Source organism: Oryctolagus cuniculus, chromosome 4 (assembly GCF_051225735.1).
Source record: "Oryctolagus cuniculus isolate XC-2025 breed Fujian yellow rabbit chromosome 4, ASM5122573v1, whole genome shotgun sequence".
Taxonomy (NCBI): Eukaryota; Metazoa; Chordata; class Mammalia; order Lagomorpha; family Leporidae; genus Oryctolagus; species Oryctolagus cuniculus.
The window spans coordinates 77,690,410-77,706,132 of record NC_142870.1 but is presented as its reverse complement, the minus strand read 5'-3'; the positions used below and the strand labels follow the sequence as shown (position 1 = coordinate 77,706,132).

Here is a 15,723-nt window from a genome sequence, read left to right as displayed (position 1 = left end):
GTCAAAGTTACACAGAGAAGGAGAGGCGAGAGAGAGGTCTTCCATTTGCTGGTTCACTCTCCAATTGGCTGCAGTGGCCGGAGCTGCGCCTATCTGAAGCCAGGAGCCAGGAGCTTCTTCTGGGTCTCCCACACGGGTGCAGGGGCCCAAGGACTTGGGCCATCTTCTACTGCTTTCCTAGGCCATAGCAGAGAGCTGGATTGGAAGCGGAGCAGCCTGGACCAGAACTGGTGCCCATCTAGGATACTGGCACTGTAGGCAATGGCTTTACTAGCTACATCTCATTGCCTGCCCCGAGTAATTTCATTAAGTTTTATGTGTATCTCTTTTCTTGTTTCATTTTACAAAAGTTATCCAGTAATTAATTTGTTCTTCATCTGCTTTCATCTACAGAGGCTAGCATTCTATCTACATTATTCTATAACGTCTTTCTTTTTAACAGTATATCTTGGAAATCACCCATCTTGGAAATCACCCCATATTAATTCATGGAGAATTTTTTTCTTTTGTATAGCTGAACAGTTCCACTGTTTAGGTAGATGTATTATTGTTTATTTGATCAGCTCCCTGTTAACGGACATTAGGATTTTTTTCTGATATTTGATTTGGCAAAGAATGCTGTAGTAAATAACTTGGTGCCTACAGTGTTTAAATTTTACAGATAAGCTCAGATATGATTGCTTGATGAAGTACAAAGGAAATAAATGATTTTCATTTTTAAAATTGTCCTTTAGCTTGTATCATTTTCCAATTTTACCAGTAATGTATAAGACTGGTTGACTTTTCATGACTTCATATACTGTCAAGCTTTTTTATATTTTTTGAGTGTAGTTTTAATTTATAATTTACATAATATATTTTATGAGTAAATTTTAATATATTCTCTTGCCATAATTTCTTAGGATTTTTTTTTGTTTCTGTTTTTTCCTTCTGCTACTTTTATTATGCATATATTTGTACACTTAATGTCCTCCCACATTTCTTGAAGCTCTGTTAATTTTTGCTTTTTTTCGTCCCTCTCTTTCAGATTGCATAATCTCTGTCAATATTATTATCTTCATGTTTGATGATTCTTTCTTATGCTAGTTAGATAGATACATTAGGGTTCTGTAAAACATTGATATAAAAATCCCTATTTTGAAAAATGTACACATGGACTTAAACTATTTTTTGTACCAAAATGATTTTATCCTTTAAACTGATTTTTCCAGGAATTTTGAAGTATCCTTGCACTTTAAATTCCCTAGTGAATTATTCAGTTCTTTTTTTTTTAAAGATTTATTTATTTATTTGAAAAAGTTACAGAGAGAGGCAGAGAGAGAGAGAGAGAGGTCTTCCATCTGCTGGTTCATTCCCTAATTGGCCACAAGAGAGAGGTCTTCCATCTGCTGGTTCATTCCCTAATTGGCCACAACGGCCGGAGCTGCGCTGACCTGAAGCCAGGAACCAGGAGCTTCTTCCAGGTCTCTTATGTGGGTGCAGGGGCCCAGGGACTTTGGCCATCTTCTACTGCTTTCCTAGGCCAGAGCAGAGAGCTGGATTGGAAATGGAGCAGCTGGGACTCAAACCGGTGCCCATATGCAATCCCGGCGCTGCAGGCGGCAGCTTTACCTGCTATGCCACAGCGCCAGCCCCAAATTATTCATTTCAGTTATTCAGTTATTGTGTTTTTCTTTTCCTTTTTTTTTTTTTTTTTTTTGACAGGGAAAAAGGTCTTCCTTTTCTGTTGGTTCACCCACCAATGGCCACTGCGGCCGGTGCACCGTGCTGATCCACAGCCAGGAGCCAGGTGCTTCTCCTGGTCTCCCATGCGGGTGCAGGGTCCAAGGATTTGGGCCATCCTCCACTGCACTCCTGGGCCACAGCAGAGAGCTGAGCTGGATTAGAAGAGGAGCGACCGGGACAGAATCTGGCGCCCCAACCAGGACTAGAACCCAGTGTGCCGGTGCTGCAAGGTGGAGGATTAGCCTAGTGAGCTGCGGCGCCGGCAGTTATTGTGTTTTTCAACTCCAGAATCATGATTTGGCTCCTTTAAAATTTTTTTTTTCCTCTTTAATCATCTTCTATACTTGTTAAGACTGTCATCATGCCTTCCTTTTTTAAGCTTGACTTTTTTTTGTTCTTTGACTATATTTATAATGTCTGCTTTGAAGTCTTTTTTAAAAAAAGATTTATTTATTTGCAAGTCTGAGAGAGAAAAAGAAGGTGAGAGAGAAGAGGAGGAGGAGGGTGAGAGAAATATCTTCAATCTGTTGGTTCACTCTCCAAATGGCTGCAGTGGCTGAGCTGGGCCAGATTGCAGCCTGGAATTCCATCGTGGTCTCCCACATGGGTGTTGGGGTCCCAGGTACTAGGGCCATCTTCTGTTGCTTTCCGGGTGCATTAGCAGGGAGCTAGATCAGAAGTGAAGCAACTGGGATGCAAACTGGTACTCTAATACAGGAGATATGGGATGTAAGTATTGCAAGCAGTGGCTTAACCCTCTGCACCACAACACAGGCCTCTGCTTTGAATGTCTGTCTGCTAATTCCACATATGGGCCCTCTTGTAGGTATTTCTTTTGTCTGTTTTTCTACCTGTGTTTGGGATACACTTTCTTGTTTCTTGCATGTCTCATAGTTTTTTGTTTAATCCTGGACATTTTAAATAATATAACAACTCTGAGAATTCATTCCTCCCTCCTCTCCATTTTCTATTTTATTGATTCTTTCTCTTTCTCTTTTTTTCCTTACTTATTTGAAAGTCACACTTACAGAGAGAGAGGGAAAGGTCTTCTGTTTACTGGTTTCCTCCCCAGATGACCACAACAGCCCTGGCTGGACAGAACCAAGCAGCCAGGAGCCTCTTCTGAGTCTCCCACATGGTGCGGGACCCAAGCACTGCTGTTTTCCCTGGTTGTTAGCATGGAGCTAAGTTGGAAGTGTAGCAGCACTCACTTCCATGTGGATGCCGGCATTACAGACAGTGGCTTTACCCACTATGCCACAACGTTGGCCCCAGTTCTTTCTTGAAAATTACAAAATTCTAAGGATTGTACATAAAGTTGGAATTTTGCAATCAAATGGCCTATGATTAAAATTAGGGTTCTGTAATATCCACCACTTGTGTGCTTAGTGGTTCTTTTCCCTTTTGTCCTGGCAGTGAATTGTTTAAATATATCATGGTTCTATCTAAATGAGATTTTATTATAGTTAGAAATTTTTCTAAATCTTGAGGCTGTTGACTTTAATATGGTTTTTATTTTTATAATTTTGTTCCTTCTGTTATGCAGTAGTTTTAGCTGATGACTGATGTATGTTCCCTTTAGGTTACACCTATGTTTGAAGATTGGACTACTATTGATTGGTATCGATTTTTCTGTTTATGGGAGAAGTTGCCAACTTCTATGAAAAGGGTGGCAGAGCTAGTAGGGGTTGAAGAAGGATTCTTGGCTCGCTGTGTGAAAGGAAAAGTAATAGCCAGAACTGAGAGACAGCATCGGCAGATGGCCATCCATAAAAGGTAAACATCAAGGAGCCTGAGCTTTTCAGTATTGAACACAGTGGCTGTCATACAGTAGGTGTATAGTCACTTTCATTGTTAATAAAATAAAAGTTTTGGCTGACTGTAGTAAAATGTTTTAGTTTTCCGTATTTACTGAATTTGTTGATGTTTCAGTTTCTTTGTGCAGCTAATAGTTTAACAGCCATTGCATATGAGTATCTTTAAAAATAGAGTATTTAATTACCACCTCCTTTTTAAAAATTAATTTATTTATTTGAAAGAGTTACACAGAGAGAGGAGAGGCAGAGAGAGCAGTCTTCCATCTGCTGGTTCACTCTCCAGTTGGTCGCAATGGCTGGAACTGTGCTGATCTGAAGTCAGGAGCCAGGAGCTTCTTCTGGGTCTCCCACATGGGTGCAGGGGCTCAAGGACTTGGGCCATCTTCTACAGCTTTCCTAGGCCATAGCAGAGAGCTGGATTGGAAGTGGAGCAGCCAGGTCTGGAACTGGCGCCCATATGGGATGCCGGTGCTTCAGGCCAGGGTGTTAACCTGCTGCGCCACAGCGCTGGCCCCACCACCCTTTCTTAAAGAAGATATGTTAGGAAGAACTGCCCACTTCCTGTTGCTTCATTTGCGGTTATTCCTTGTATAATCCTCAGATATGATTTATTACTTGTAGGAAAGAATGCATTAAAAGATGCACATAGGGAAATTGTACAGCTTCAAAGAATTTTTGTTTCTTTTTGAAATATAAAGTTATTTTTCTTAAAGTGTTATTGTCTATTATTTACAGCATGATCAAGTGTAAACTTGTAGGAATTTGTATACGTGGGTTGTTTGTGTCACTGTTTCTTTTCAAATCAAAACTGGATTTTATGATCAGATTCTGTCATTTCAGTGAGATATTAAATAACTGTACATCAATCCTGCCTTTAGGTTTTGTGCAATCACATTCCTTTTTGTTTTTTCTATTTTTAAATTTATATAAAGTGAACAAATTTCATATATTTCCTATACACAGATTTCGGAGCCTAGTGACACTTCCCTTCCTAGTCTCCCTCCTGCCCACATTCCCACTCTAGCTTCTCCTTCCTTTCTCATTCTTTTTCGAAAAATTTTTACAATGACCTACTTTCAGTTTATTTTATAATCATAAGCTTAACCCTCCATTGAGTAAGGAATTCAACAAGCAATCACATTTCTTGAGCTGAGTCTTATTTGTTTGCAGAATGGAAATATAGGGGATTTTTTTTTTTTTTTTTGTCACACTGATAAGTTTTTTTCTCTAGCACCTAGCACTAATGCCTGTCGAAAGTGGCTTTCCAAACATTGGTCTTAGTCTTTGTCCACTAACCCTATCCATATTAGCACTTTTCCCCAAGTGTGTAAACCCTCTGCTGCCTGGTTCTTAGTTGTTTTCAGCACATATTGTACTTTAATAGTAGACACAAGTGAACTCTTACCATACATCTGGTGATTAATTTTTAGGTTTTTTACTAGTCTTGTGCTGTTGGATTTAATCAGTGAAGTTCCCTTAAAGGAAATTAACCAGAAATATGGATGCAATCGTGGACAGATTCAGTCTTTGCAACAGTCAGCTGCTGTTTATGCAGGTCAGTTAAAGGATTTCACATTTATTTAAGACTGCGGTTTGAGGTCAAGTTAAGATTTTTTCTAATTCCATGTTAATATAAGCCTCTCTAAAAGTGCCATAATTTTGTCTTGTCCTTGTCATAATCAAAAGATCCAAAACTATTGCTCTTCTCTACTCATACCCTGGTGCAGAGGACTGGCAAGAATAAATTGAATGTCTGGATCTTACTATCATTGTGTTCCTTAGCAGAGTGCTGACTGTCTCCTTCTTTTTCTTTTATTCTTTCATTTTTATTTTTTTTTCTTCTTTTTTGCTTCTATACCAAGAAGCAAGAGGAACAACTTTCTCAATGGTCTCCATTTTTTCATCAAGGTACTGTTATTGAGGCAGAGGATGGTGGATGGAGAGGGATTTCTGGATTGTTCTGATTTCTAAATATTGTCTCTTCTTAGGAAGCTCTGATTTTCTTTAAATATGAATGTGAACTCCATGTCCTCTAAACCAGGCAAACAAGGAAATTTTAGGCCTGATTTTACTGCAGAACCTTATAAGCCCTTAGGCAGGAAACGCTGGGCTAATATAGGATGTGTGTATTTAAATGTGTAGGAGGTTTCATGTGAAGGTTTGTGGTACCAGGGAGTGCTTAGCGAAGATGTGGGTGAGGGTAGTAAGGAGGGAGGGACTTCCTGTTCAGTTCACTGGCCTCTCTACGATTGCCTCTAGGGTTACTGTTCTCATAGGGAAGTGACTTTCTTAATGACTTGGTGTTTGGCTGCTATGGTGTTTTTATTTCAAGAGAGGATAGCTGTTGAGCTGTGCAATCTTTCTTTGAAGAAAATAATAAAGGGAACTCCACTTTTTGGGATACTAAGGTGGCAGAATAGGGAAGAAGCTTACTGCTCTAGACTAGGGAAGATAGTTAAAAAAAAAGTGGAGGGAGGTTTGGGTGAGGGTTTCTTGTTTGCTTTATATTTATGTGCTCTGAGTTTCTAACTGTGAATTCCGGGATTAGAATAAATGTCATTTAATGTGTTTATCACATTGATTGTCCAGTTCATTAGGCCCTTAACATATATCTTTTGTCACCTACAATATACTTTTGGGTATACCTTCTAATTCTTCCATAAAAAAACAAAATCAGAAACTTACATCTGAATAGGTATAGGTATGGTCTGTAAGGAATTTCTAATTGAACAGATATTCAATATATGTTCTAGGGATGATTACAGTATTTTCCAACCGCCTGGGCTGGCACAACATGGAACTACTGCTTTCCCAATTTCAGAAGCGTCTCACGTTTGGCATCCAGAGGGAGCTGTGCGACCTTGTACGGATATCCTTGCTCAATGCGCAGCGAGCCAGGTTCCTCTATGCTTCTGGCTTTCTCACTGTGGCAGATCTTGCTAGAGCAACTATTGCTGAGGTAGAGGTGGTCCTGAAAAATGCTGCACCTTTCAAAAGGTAAGAAAGTCCCTTTGTCTATAGAGGGTTGTCAAATGGAAAATCATTTAAAGTTTTTTTGAATAAAAATTTTGTCTCTTGTTGAAACACACACACACGTGTAGACACACACGCAGATATTTCATATTTACCAGTTTACTCCTCAGATGCCTACCATAGCTAGGGCTGGGCCAGGTTAAACCAAGGAGTTAGAAACTTAATCTGAGTCTCTCATGGTAGGTGGTAGGGACTCAACTACTTGAGCCATCACGTGCTGCTTCCCACGGTGCACATTATTAGCTGGAAGTTGGAATTGGGAGCAGACCCGAAACTTGAACCCAAGCTATGTGAGGTGTGGGTGTCTTAAGTGGCCGCTGTGCAAACATCTGTCCCAGTATTATAGTATTTTTCTCTGAAGTCATCTTAATACATCCTTGGATGTGGCTGCCTTTTCCCCCTTGAAGATTAGTTTTTATTTTGTATATTAAAAAAAATTATAACTGATAGGACTTTTTTTAAAAAGACTTATTTATTGGGGCTAACGCTGTGACGTAGCGGGTAAATCCACCACCTGCAGTCTCGGCATCCCATATGGGCGTCAGTTCAAGTCCCGGCTTCTCCACTTCTGACTCAACTCTCTGCTATTGCCTGGGAAAGCAGTAGAAGATTTGTCCCAAGTCCTGGGGCCCCTGCACCGGCATGGGAGACCCGGAAGAAGCTCCTGGCTCTTGGCTTCAGAGCGGTGCAGCTGTGGCCGTTGCAGCCAATTGGGGATGGAACCAGCAGGTGGAAGAACTCTCTTTCTCTCTGCCTCTCCTTCTCTGTCTGTGTAACTCTGACTTTTAAATAAAATAATAACTATTAAAAAAGATTTATTTATGTATTTGAAAGGCAGAATTACAGAGAGAAGAAGATAAAGAAAGAGATCTTCTGCTGGTTCACTCTCCAAAAAGCCCCAACAGCCAGGGCTAGTCCAGGTTGAAGCCCGGAGTCTGGACCATCCCAGTCCCTAACGTGGGTGCAGGGCCCAAGCAATTGGGACATCTGCTTTCACAGGGGCATTAGCAGGGAGCTGGATCAGAAGCTGTGCCACAGTGCCAGCCCCTGAAATGACATTTCTAAAACTATCATAATTCTGTCCTAGAAAGATTGAATCAATGTATAGTACCAATGTTTTCTGCTTTGATGAATTAATTTTCATTATATATTCAGGACTCATCTTAGACTTCCTTTATGCAAGAGCACTTTAAAATGCACTCCTTCAAATTGTTGTTGGAATACTAGCTCCTCAACATAATTTGTGGGAAGAAGATTCCCTGTTTTGTGTGTGTGTAGATGCGTATTTAACCCGGCACTCAGTGACTGCGCTCAACATATAATCAGGGGATAGCTTAGACCATCACTGTTATTTGATCTCCGTCCTCTATGAAATCTCAGGCAGATCCCATAGCTTTCAGGTACATACAATTACATTTTCAGGCATGAAAATTTTTTTCTTAATCAAAGCATCAGTCTTGTTTGCAGGTTACTATTTGTTCTCTCCCACACATTTTAGGTCTGAGCCAGTCTCTGAAACTTGAGACGTGTGGGAAGGGGTAGGGATACAAACTTTCTTCTCCTATCTTTTGTATATCTCCTCCCCCATTTGCTCTTTGCCTTTTATAATGGTAAGTTTTTAGGTGAGAAGGAGAGATGAGAGAAAGGAGCCAAAAATATTTTTTTAGTCATTTATTCTTTTTAAAGATTTATTTATTTGAAAGAGTTACAGACAGAGAGAGAAGTCTTCCATCCGCTGGTCCACTCCCCAGATGGCCGCAACGACAAGAGCTGTGCTGATCTGAAGCCAGGAGCTTCTTCTGGGTCTCCCACGCGGCTGCAGGGACCCAAGGACTTGGGCCATCTTCCACTGATATCCCAAGTGATAGAGAGCTGGATCAGAAGAGGAGCAGCTGAGACTAGGTCTGGTACCCATATGGGATGCGAGAGCCTCAGGTCAGGGCTTTAACCCGCTGTGTCACAGCACCAGCCCCAAAATCTTGTTTTTTAGTGGTATTTATATCTAAATGTGTGTTGGATGTTGAAAGCTGGCCTATGTCCAAATTTTGGACCTTTCTCTTATAAATGGTGTTTGGGGGGGAATGTGGCTTTTTATTACATCCACACTAATGAGAGCCCTCAAACTAAAGAAGTTACAAAAGTCTTTCAGAAATAGTGGTATAAGAAAGGCTATGTATGAGGGCACTTCAAAATGTTACAGAAAAGTGGAATTAAAAAATATGTTTTCTTTAGTGGAAAAATGTTTGGAAATCTATACTTTTTTTTTTTAAGATTTTATTTATTTGAAAGGCAGAGTTAGAGAGAGATTGATATTCCATCTGCTGGTTCAGAGAGAAGAAGAGAGCTTCCATCTGCTAGTTGACTCTTCAAATGGCCTCAATGGCCAGGGCTGAGTCATACTGAAGCTAGGAGCCAGGAGCTTCTTCTGAGTCTCCCATAGGGGTGCAGGGACCCAAGTACTTGGACTGTCCTCCACTGCCCTCCCAGGTGCACTAGCAGGGAATTGGATCGGAAGTGGGGCAGCTGGGACTCGAACTGATACCCATATGGGTTGCTGGCACTGCAGATGGTGGCTTTACACACTATACCACAGTGCTGGCCCTCATAGTTTTTTCTTTTTTTTCTTTTTTTTAATAATTTTTTAAAATTTATTTGATGAATAGAGTTAGAGAGAGACAGAGAGAAAGATCTTCCTTCCATTGGTTCACCCCCCAAATGGCCACTACGGCCGACACTGCGCCGATCCGAAGCCAGGAGCCAGGTGCTTCTTCTGGGTCTCCCATGCAGGTGCAGGTGCCCAAGCACTTGGACCATCCTCCACTACCCTCCCGGGCCACAGCAGAGAGCTGGACTGGAAGAAGAGCAACTGGGACTAGAACCCAGTGCCATATGGGATGCCGGTGCCGCAAGGCGGAGGATTAACCAAGTGAGCCACGGTGCCGACTCCCTTAGTTTTTTCATAATATGCGTTTTCTATGAACTTCTTGAAGATTCTTGAAAGATACCTCGGAGTTAATGAGTGTTGCTGATACCTTTGGAATGTTCTTTAGCTGTGGTGGTGGTGTTCACTTTACCATTGTTTTTCATCAGTGCTGTGGTAATAAAGCACCATATGTTTTTACTAGAGTGTCTTTACTTTTTTTTTCTCCTAAGCCTGTATGGTTTTGTTAGCAGTGATAGATGAAACAGGTTCTTGTCTTCACACAAGAAAGAATTCCAGATGTGAGACAGAACAGTGGTGAGTGAGGTAGCAAGGTTTAATGGGGTAGAGCATCTGTCAGAATGGATGGGACAGAATCCGAGAGAGTGTCCGGTCATTCAGGTGCAGGAAAGCAAGGTTACATGGTTTAATGGAAGAAATACACCTGACAGCCCAGGAGGGCAGCTCAGGAAAGAGCTGAGAGCTGAGCAGTCTGTATTCAGACGGGCTGATAAGGGAAGGGAGTCCAGTTCTTTCTGCTATTTCTCCTTCGCTTCCTTCTCATTCTCCAGGACAAAGGGTTGCTGAGTTTAAATTATGTGAAATTCCTCTCAAAGTTTCACTACTCAGTGGTATCAGACTGGGTAGCACACCTGGTGCAGGGCAGAGGCGATTCCCCGAGGGTGTCTGCCTTGGAGGAAAGATGTGAAGAGTTTTATCAGGCCAGACGGCCTATCTGGTGCTGAGCAGAGAGGATTCTCCTGGGGAGCTTCCCTTGGGAGGAGGCTAAGACCACCTGGAAAGTTATCAGGGTACGGGCAGGACTTTGTAGCGTAAAATCCTGGGCTGCTTCCAAGGTGAGCTTCTGCAGATGCTTTGTGTTCCTAAGGCCCCTCTCACACACATAGGCTAATTTCTAGCTTCCTACCTGACAGTTTTACTATGTGATTTTAAAGTAAGGAGGTTTATTTTTAGGAATGAATATAGTACTGTTGAAGGAGTTCTTGTTCTCAACATCTGCTCTCATGAGGGCATTGCACATTTGTGCTCATCTTAGATAACTTAGGGTTATACTTTTCAGTAATTAAAATTTCTGAACAATTTTGAGGAAAAATGTTTTTGGCATATATTTTATACTTCTGAAACAATTATTTTAATTTCGACTCAATAGCTTTGTGCTCATTCTTCCAAATATTACTTAATTAGTATAGAATAGTACTTATGGAAAATCTGCTTTTTTATTGAAAATCTACTTATGAAATGTATACTTTTAAACTGCTGTGCTTTGCTGCTGTGCTCTGTTATTTGTGACTTCAATTTTCTCATTTTCTTGAGTGTCAAGCTATGAGCTGATGAGCAGGCATTTCTCATTGCTGTCAGTATCAGCAGTTCAGTTCCGGTCCTTGGCTAGGACTCAAAGATCAAGGGATACTTTATTATACATTTCTTTAGCTTTTCAGCACAGTTCACCCCTATCTGTTTGAGAATTAGGTCTTTGTTTTGTCACATTGGGGCTTGCCTTTGGCTGAAGCCTGATTAAAATCTGCTTCCCAAAGCATTGCTCAGCTCTAGGGCCTCAGGTTTTTACAGAATCTTTGGCTATAGCCAACCATGCCCAGAAGTATAAACTGGTAGTTCCTAAGGTTAAAAAAAAAATCAGGTGTAAGAGTATCAGCAACATACCACAAATGGTCTGGAACCCTTCCAGGGAAAACTGTAAAGGCAGTGCACATTTTAAGAAGGTTACTTAGAAAAACTTATTTGTTATTTTTTTGCACATAATTGAGGTCATTTCTGTATTATGCCAATACAGCCATGGCTGTGCCTTATCTGGAAGCCCAGAATCTTTTTTGATCAAAATTAGTAATACCAAGCCTTACTCTAAGTTCTGTTCTGATTTTTGTCAATAAGCAAACTCCAGATATTTTTTTTTCCCACAAACTTTAGTCAATCTGTAGGGATCTGACTCAGGCCTACTTCCTTCAGGTTAAAAAGCAAAAATTCATCCACTGCTATTTTTTTGTCTTAGGGTTCAACCCCCCTCCATTGTATACTTGCTTTTGGTCATTCTCTAGTCCTTTTAAATGTTTTGTCCAGCGTTTATATTGTGTAGGATTTGTTTCTAATGAAAGTTTTATGACTTTCACCATTTTTAAGACTTATGCCTTAAGAATTTGCCTTGTTAAAGTCTTCCCATATTATGCCATTTACAAATTGTGGAAGCACCCACTCCTTTCTCATGCTTCATTTTTATACACAATTCTTAGTGCCAGTTGACACAGAATGCATTTTAAACATTAGTTTATTTTCTGAATCTCCCAAGTAGCAAGTAAATACCTTGAAAACAGAGACGCTTTTCTTTTGTTCAGTGGTATTTCCTGGTTCCTAGAGGAGCTCATATTGCTTGCGAAGCACATAGTGTTGTATGAATAAATGAAATCAGTGCATTAACATCTTTCTTTTCCTGTCTTCTTGCACAGCACCCGAAAGGCAGTGGATGAGGAAGAGGAAGCAGTTGAAGAACGACGAAGTATGCGAACTATCTGGGTGACTGGCAGAAAAAGTTTAACTGAAAGAGAAGCAGCAGCCCTGATAGTGGAAGAAGCCAAAATGATTCTTCAGCAAGACCTGGTTGAAATAGGAATACATTGGGATCCATATTCCCCTTTAAGTCCTGGTATTCATTCATTGACCAGCAGTAAGTCGGAAGTAAAAGAACAAACTTTTACTTCCTATACTAAGAGTTCTTGTAAAAGGTTAACATCAAGAAACAAAAGTAGTACAAAATTTAATGATTCTTATGTTAACCAAATACAGTCATCAAATACAGTGCAAAAAAATTTAGACAAAAGTAGAGTGCATTCAAATTCCTTTTTTAGTAAGCTAGAGGATGGGAATCAAGAACGTGAGAGACAGTCCATTTGCAGAGCACGAAAACGGACATTTTTGGACAGAGATAAAGAAAAGCCAGAAATATCTTTGCATGAAGGACAAATAAGTTCTAAGGAAGATGTTCAGACTTTTTCATTTGAGAAAACCAGAAAAGCGGCTTTGAATTTAAGTTCAGAAAAAAACACAGCTTTTCGATTTTCAAAACATAGAAAGCATCTAAAACGGTCCAGAGACAGTAGCCCCGAGGAAGACTCTGGATTGCATAGAATCGGCATACAAAGACAGACAACATCCAGTCCTATTCTTTGTGAAGATCCATTTACCTTAAATGAGAAGAACATGGAATTTAGAAGTCCAGGGCCATTTCCTGAAGATGTATCTTTTCGTGCTGGTGAACAATGTGAGAAAATAGCATTTCCATTACAAACTGAGCAGAATTACTCAAGGAATAGAACTGTAACTAATGGTACTCCTGTGACACAGAATAAAAATGTGACTTGTCAAGCCACTAGTGTGGTTAGGGAAAATGGAAGGGAATTTGCTGTTGTTGAGACAGAAAAAATAAATGCAGTGCTGATACAAAATAATCCAGAAAACCAAAATGGTTGTGTGAAACATTGTGACATCCATCCAGTTAACCGGTGCCCAGAAAAGCATTCTGATAAACCGACAAATGCTGATCCCAAACATAAAGACACAATAGAGAGACAAATGCACTGTGAGGTAGTCAGTAATTGTATGAATGGAGACTCAAATATCACTACTATCAGATGTCAAAGGGTGAAATTTAATTCCGAGGAGAAGAAACCCAATCATTTTCTGAGCTCAGGAGATAAGGAAAGCAGAACTGAGAGACCTGGTGGAGTCCTTCTGTCAGCTGGATCATTTGGTAAGCCAGGAGGCCAGTCGGAGCATTTGCTAAATTCCTCTAGAATGCAAGAAAAAACACACACTCACACAACTGACAAAACTAAAGCTAATCATGTTCACAACTTGGGTTTTGTTCTCTGTGATTTCGAAGACAGTCTCTACCTCGATACTCAGTCGGAGAAAATGCTACAGCAGGTGGTAACAGCGAATGCCAAGCCGGCAGCTCAGGACAGCAGCCTGGCTGCAGCGACAGTGCTGAAGAACCTAGATGGACAGAGCTCACTGATGTCTCTTCAGAAAGAATTAAACACTGCCTCTGCTGGAGAACAGCATTCTCCAGGAGCGACCAGTAAAGATCACTTGGACCTTAAGACTACAGACACTATGAGGCAAAGCACTGGTGCAGATGGTGTTGATAACCTGACTCCCGAAAGCCTAATTTTTCATTCTCCAATACTACTGGGGGAAGATAGTCCTTGCTTTAAAGGGGATGGGATATCTGTTACTGATTCCCAATTAAATAGTTTTCTTCAAGGTTATCAGACACAAGAAACCGTGAAAACAGTCATACCTCTGGCTCCTCAAAAGGACCCTCCCCTGGCAGGGGAAGGAGAGTGTCTCCCAGCTCCTGAAACAAGTCTGAATATGAGCGATTGTCTACTGTTTGACAGTTTCAGCGAAGACTCCTTCATAAAAGCACCACCTCCCGAGGTCCCACTGAAAGAACCCCTTCTCTCGGATATGACATCAAACCATTTCAGAGATTGTCTGAAGGAGGGCTCAGTGAAAAAATCAAACGTGAGTGATAATCAAGATACTTGGCAGTCGGTGACTTGTTTCAATGATGAATCTATTTTATTTTCAGAAATGGTTTCTGGTCAGATGGTTGAGGCTTTGGACAATGTAGATACATTTCCTGTCCAAGAGAAACAGAATACTGCGGAATCTCTTAGCACATTAGAACTAAATGAGCCAGGTAGTGATCACTGCCCAAGAGAACCAGCTGGAGAAGATCAAAATGAAAAGACTCCAAGGTCCAAATTGACTGGGACCAGGCAAAATGATTCATTCGTGTGGTCAGGGGCATCATTTGATTTAAGTCCAGGACTGCAAAGGATTTTAGATGATGTATCCAGTCCTCTAGAAGATGGAAAGCTAAAAGTAATGACAACAAACTCGTCCAGTTTGAAAGGGAAGAGAGAACTAAATGAGACACAAGAAGTGATTTCAAATTTGGGGATAAGCCAAGTACGGAGAATTTCAGTTTTCTCTAACAATGAAGTAAAAAGCAAGATTGAGGTGCTACAGAACAATGCAAATCCTGGTAAAACCTCATCCCTGTTGCCTTGTAAAGAAAGCTGTGCACTTGATGATAATGGTCTTATTCCTCCTACACCCATTCCAGCATCTGCTTCCAAGCTGGCATTGTCAGAGATTCTTGGAATGTCTGTAAAACCTCAGAAAACTCAGAGTGTTTTACACCCAGGTGAAAGTTACTCATTTGACTCACCTTCAGATATAAACCATGATTTAAGTCCTGAAAGTAGAAATGGCTTCAAAGGCAATAGTCCTATTAGAGATACAAGTTTTTCACTGCAGTTGTCACAGGATGGATCGCAGTTAAGTCAAGCTTCCTGCAGTTCAGAAAGTTTGGCCATAATTGATGTGGCGAGTGACAAAACTCTCTTTCAAACATTCATTAAAGAGTGGCAGTGCAAAAAGCGATTTTCCATCTCCCTGGCTTGTGAGAAGATTAGAAGTTTGACATCTTCTAGATCTGATACCATTGGTGGTAGGTTTAAGCAAGGTAAGATTTTTTTTAAAGTTTTTAATTTTTCACATCTATAAACTAGTTAGTGAACTGAGATGAGATTTGAATTTTTCAGAATTGAATATTTAATGTAATCTATTCAAAATTAAGGAAGTATCTCCTTTAATAAGTATTTCCTATGTGGATTTTCATTTAACAGCCTTACTTATTCATCAGCTAGATTACTAAATGCTTGCCTTCCAGTATGAGTTGCATGCAGTATATGCAATATTAATTGGAATATAAGTTTATAAAAATTAAGATACATTTTGAGTATGATCAGGTGTTTGTTTCTTATGATATTTTTATGTGCCATAATGGTTGTTTATTAGTCATCAGTGCTCATGAATTATTTCCTACTGTGTTTGTTTAATCACAGAAGTAAACACCAAATAGGCACTACATTTTTTTAAAGATTTATTTATTTGAAAGGCAGAGTTACACAGAGGCAGACGAAAAGGCAGAGAAAGAGAGAGAGAGAAGTCTTCCATCCGCTGGTTCACTCCCCAGATGGCTGCAACAGCCGGAGCTGCACCAATCCCAAGCCAGGAGCCGGACCTTCTTTCGGGTCTCCCATGTGGGTGCAGGGGCCCAAGGACTTGAGCCATGTTCCACTGCTTTCCCAGGCCATAGCAGAGAGCTGGATGGGAAATGGA

General features: G+C 40.5%; 1 protein-coding gene across 3 annotated transcripts in view; it reads left to right on the top strand.

Moving 5' to 3' along the window:
- POLQ (DNA polymerase theta) overlaps window positions 1–15,723 on the top strand; it is a 106,477-nt gene that overhangs the window by 53,032 nt on the left and 37,722 nt on the right. For 2 of the 3 annotated variants that reach the window (XM_051859269.3, XM_089331768.1), the window contains 4 exons: window positions 3,308–3,501; window positions 4,973–5,097; window positions 6,296–6,539; window positions 11,976–15,120. In XM_051859269.3, coding sequence (XP_051715229.2) covers window positions 3,308–3,501; window positions 4,973–5,097; window positions 6,296–6,539; window positions 11,976–15,105 — 3,693 coding nt within the window. In that variant the 3' untranslated portion in view covers window positions 15,106–15,120. Of the gene's footprint in view, window positions 1–3,307; window positions 3,502–4,972; window positions 5,098–6,295; window positions 6,540–11,975; window positions 15,121–15,723 lie in introns of those variants that run through there. The other variant, XM_002716640.6, reaches the window with a different exon arrangement.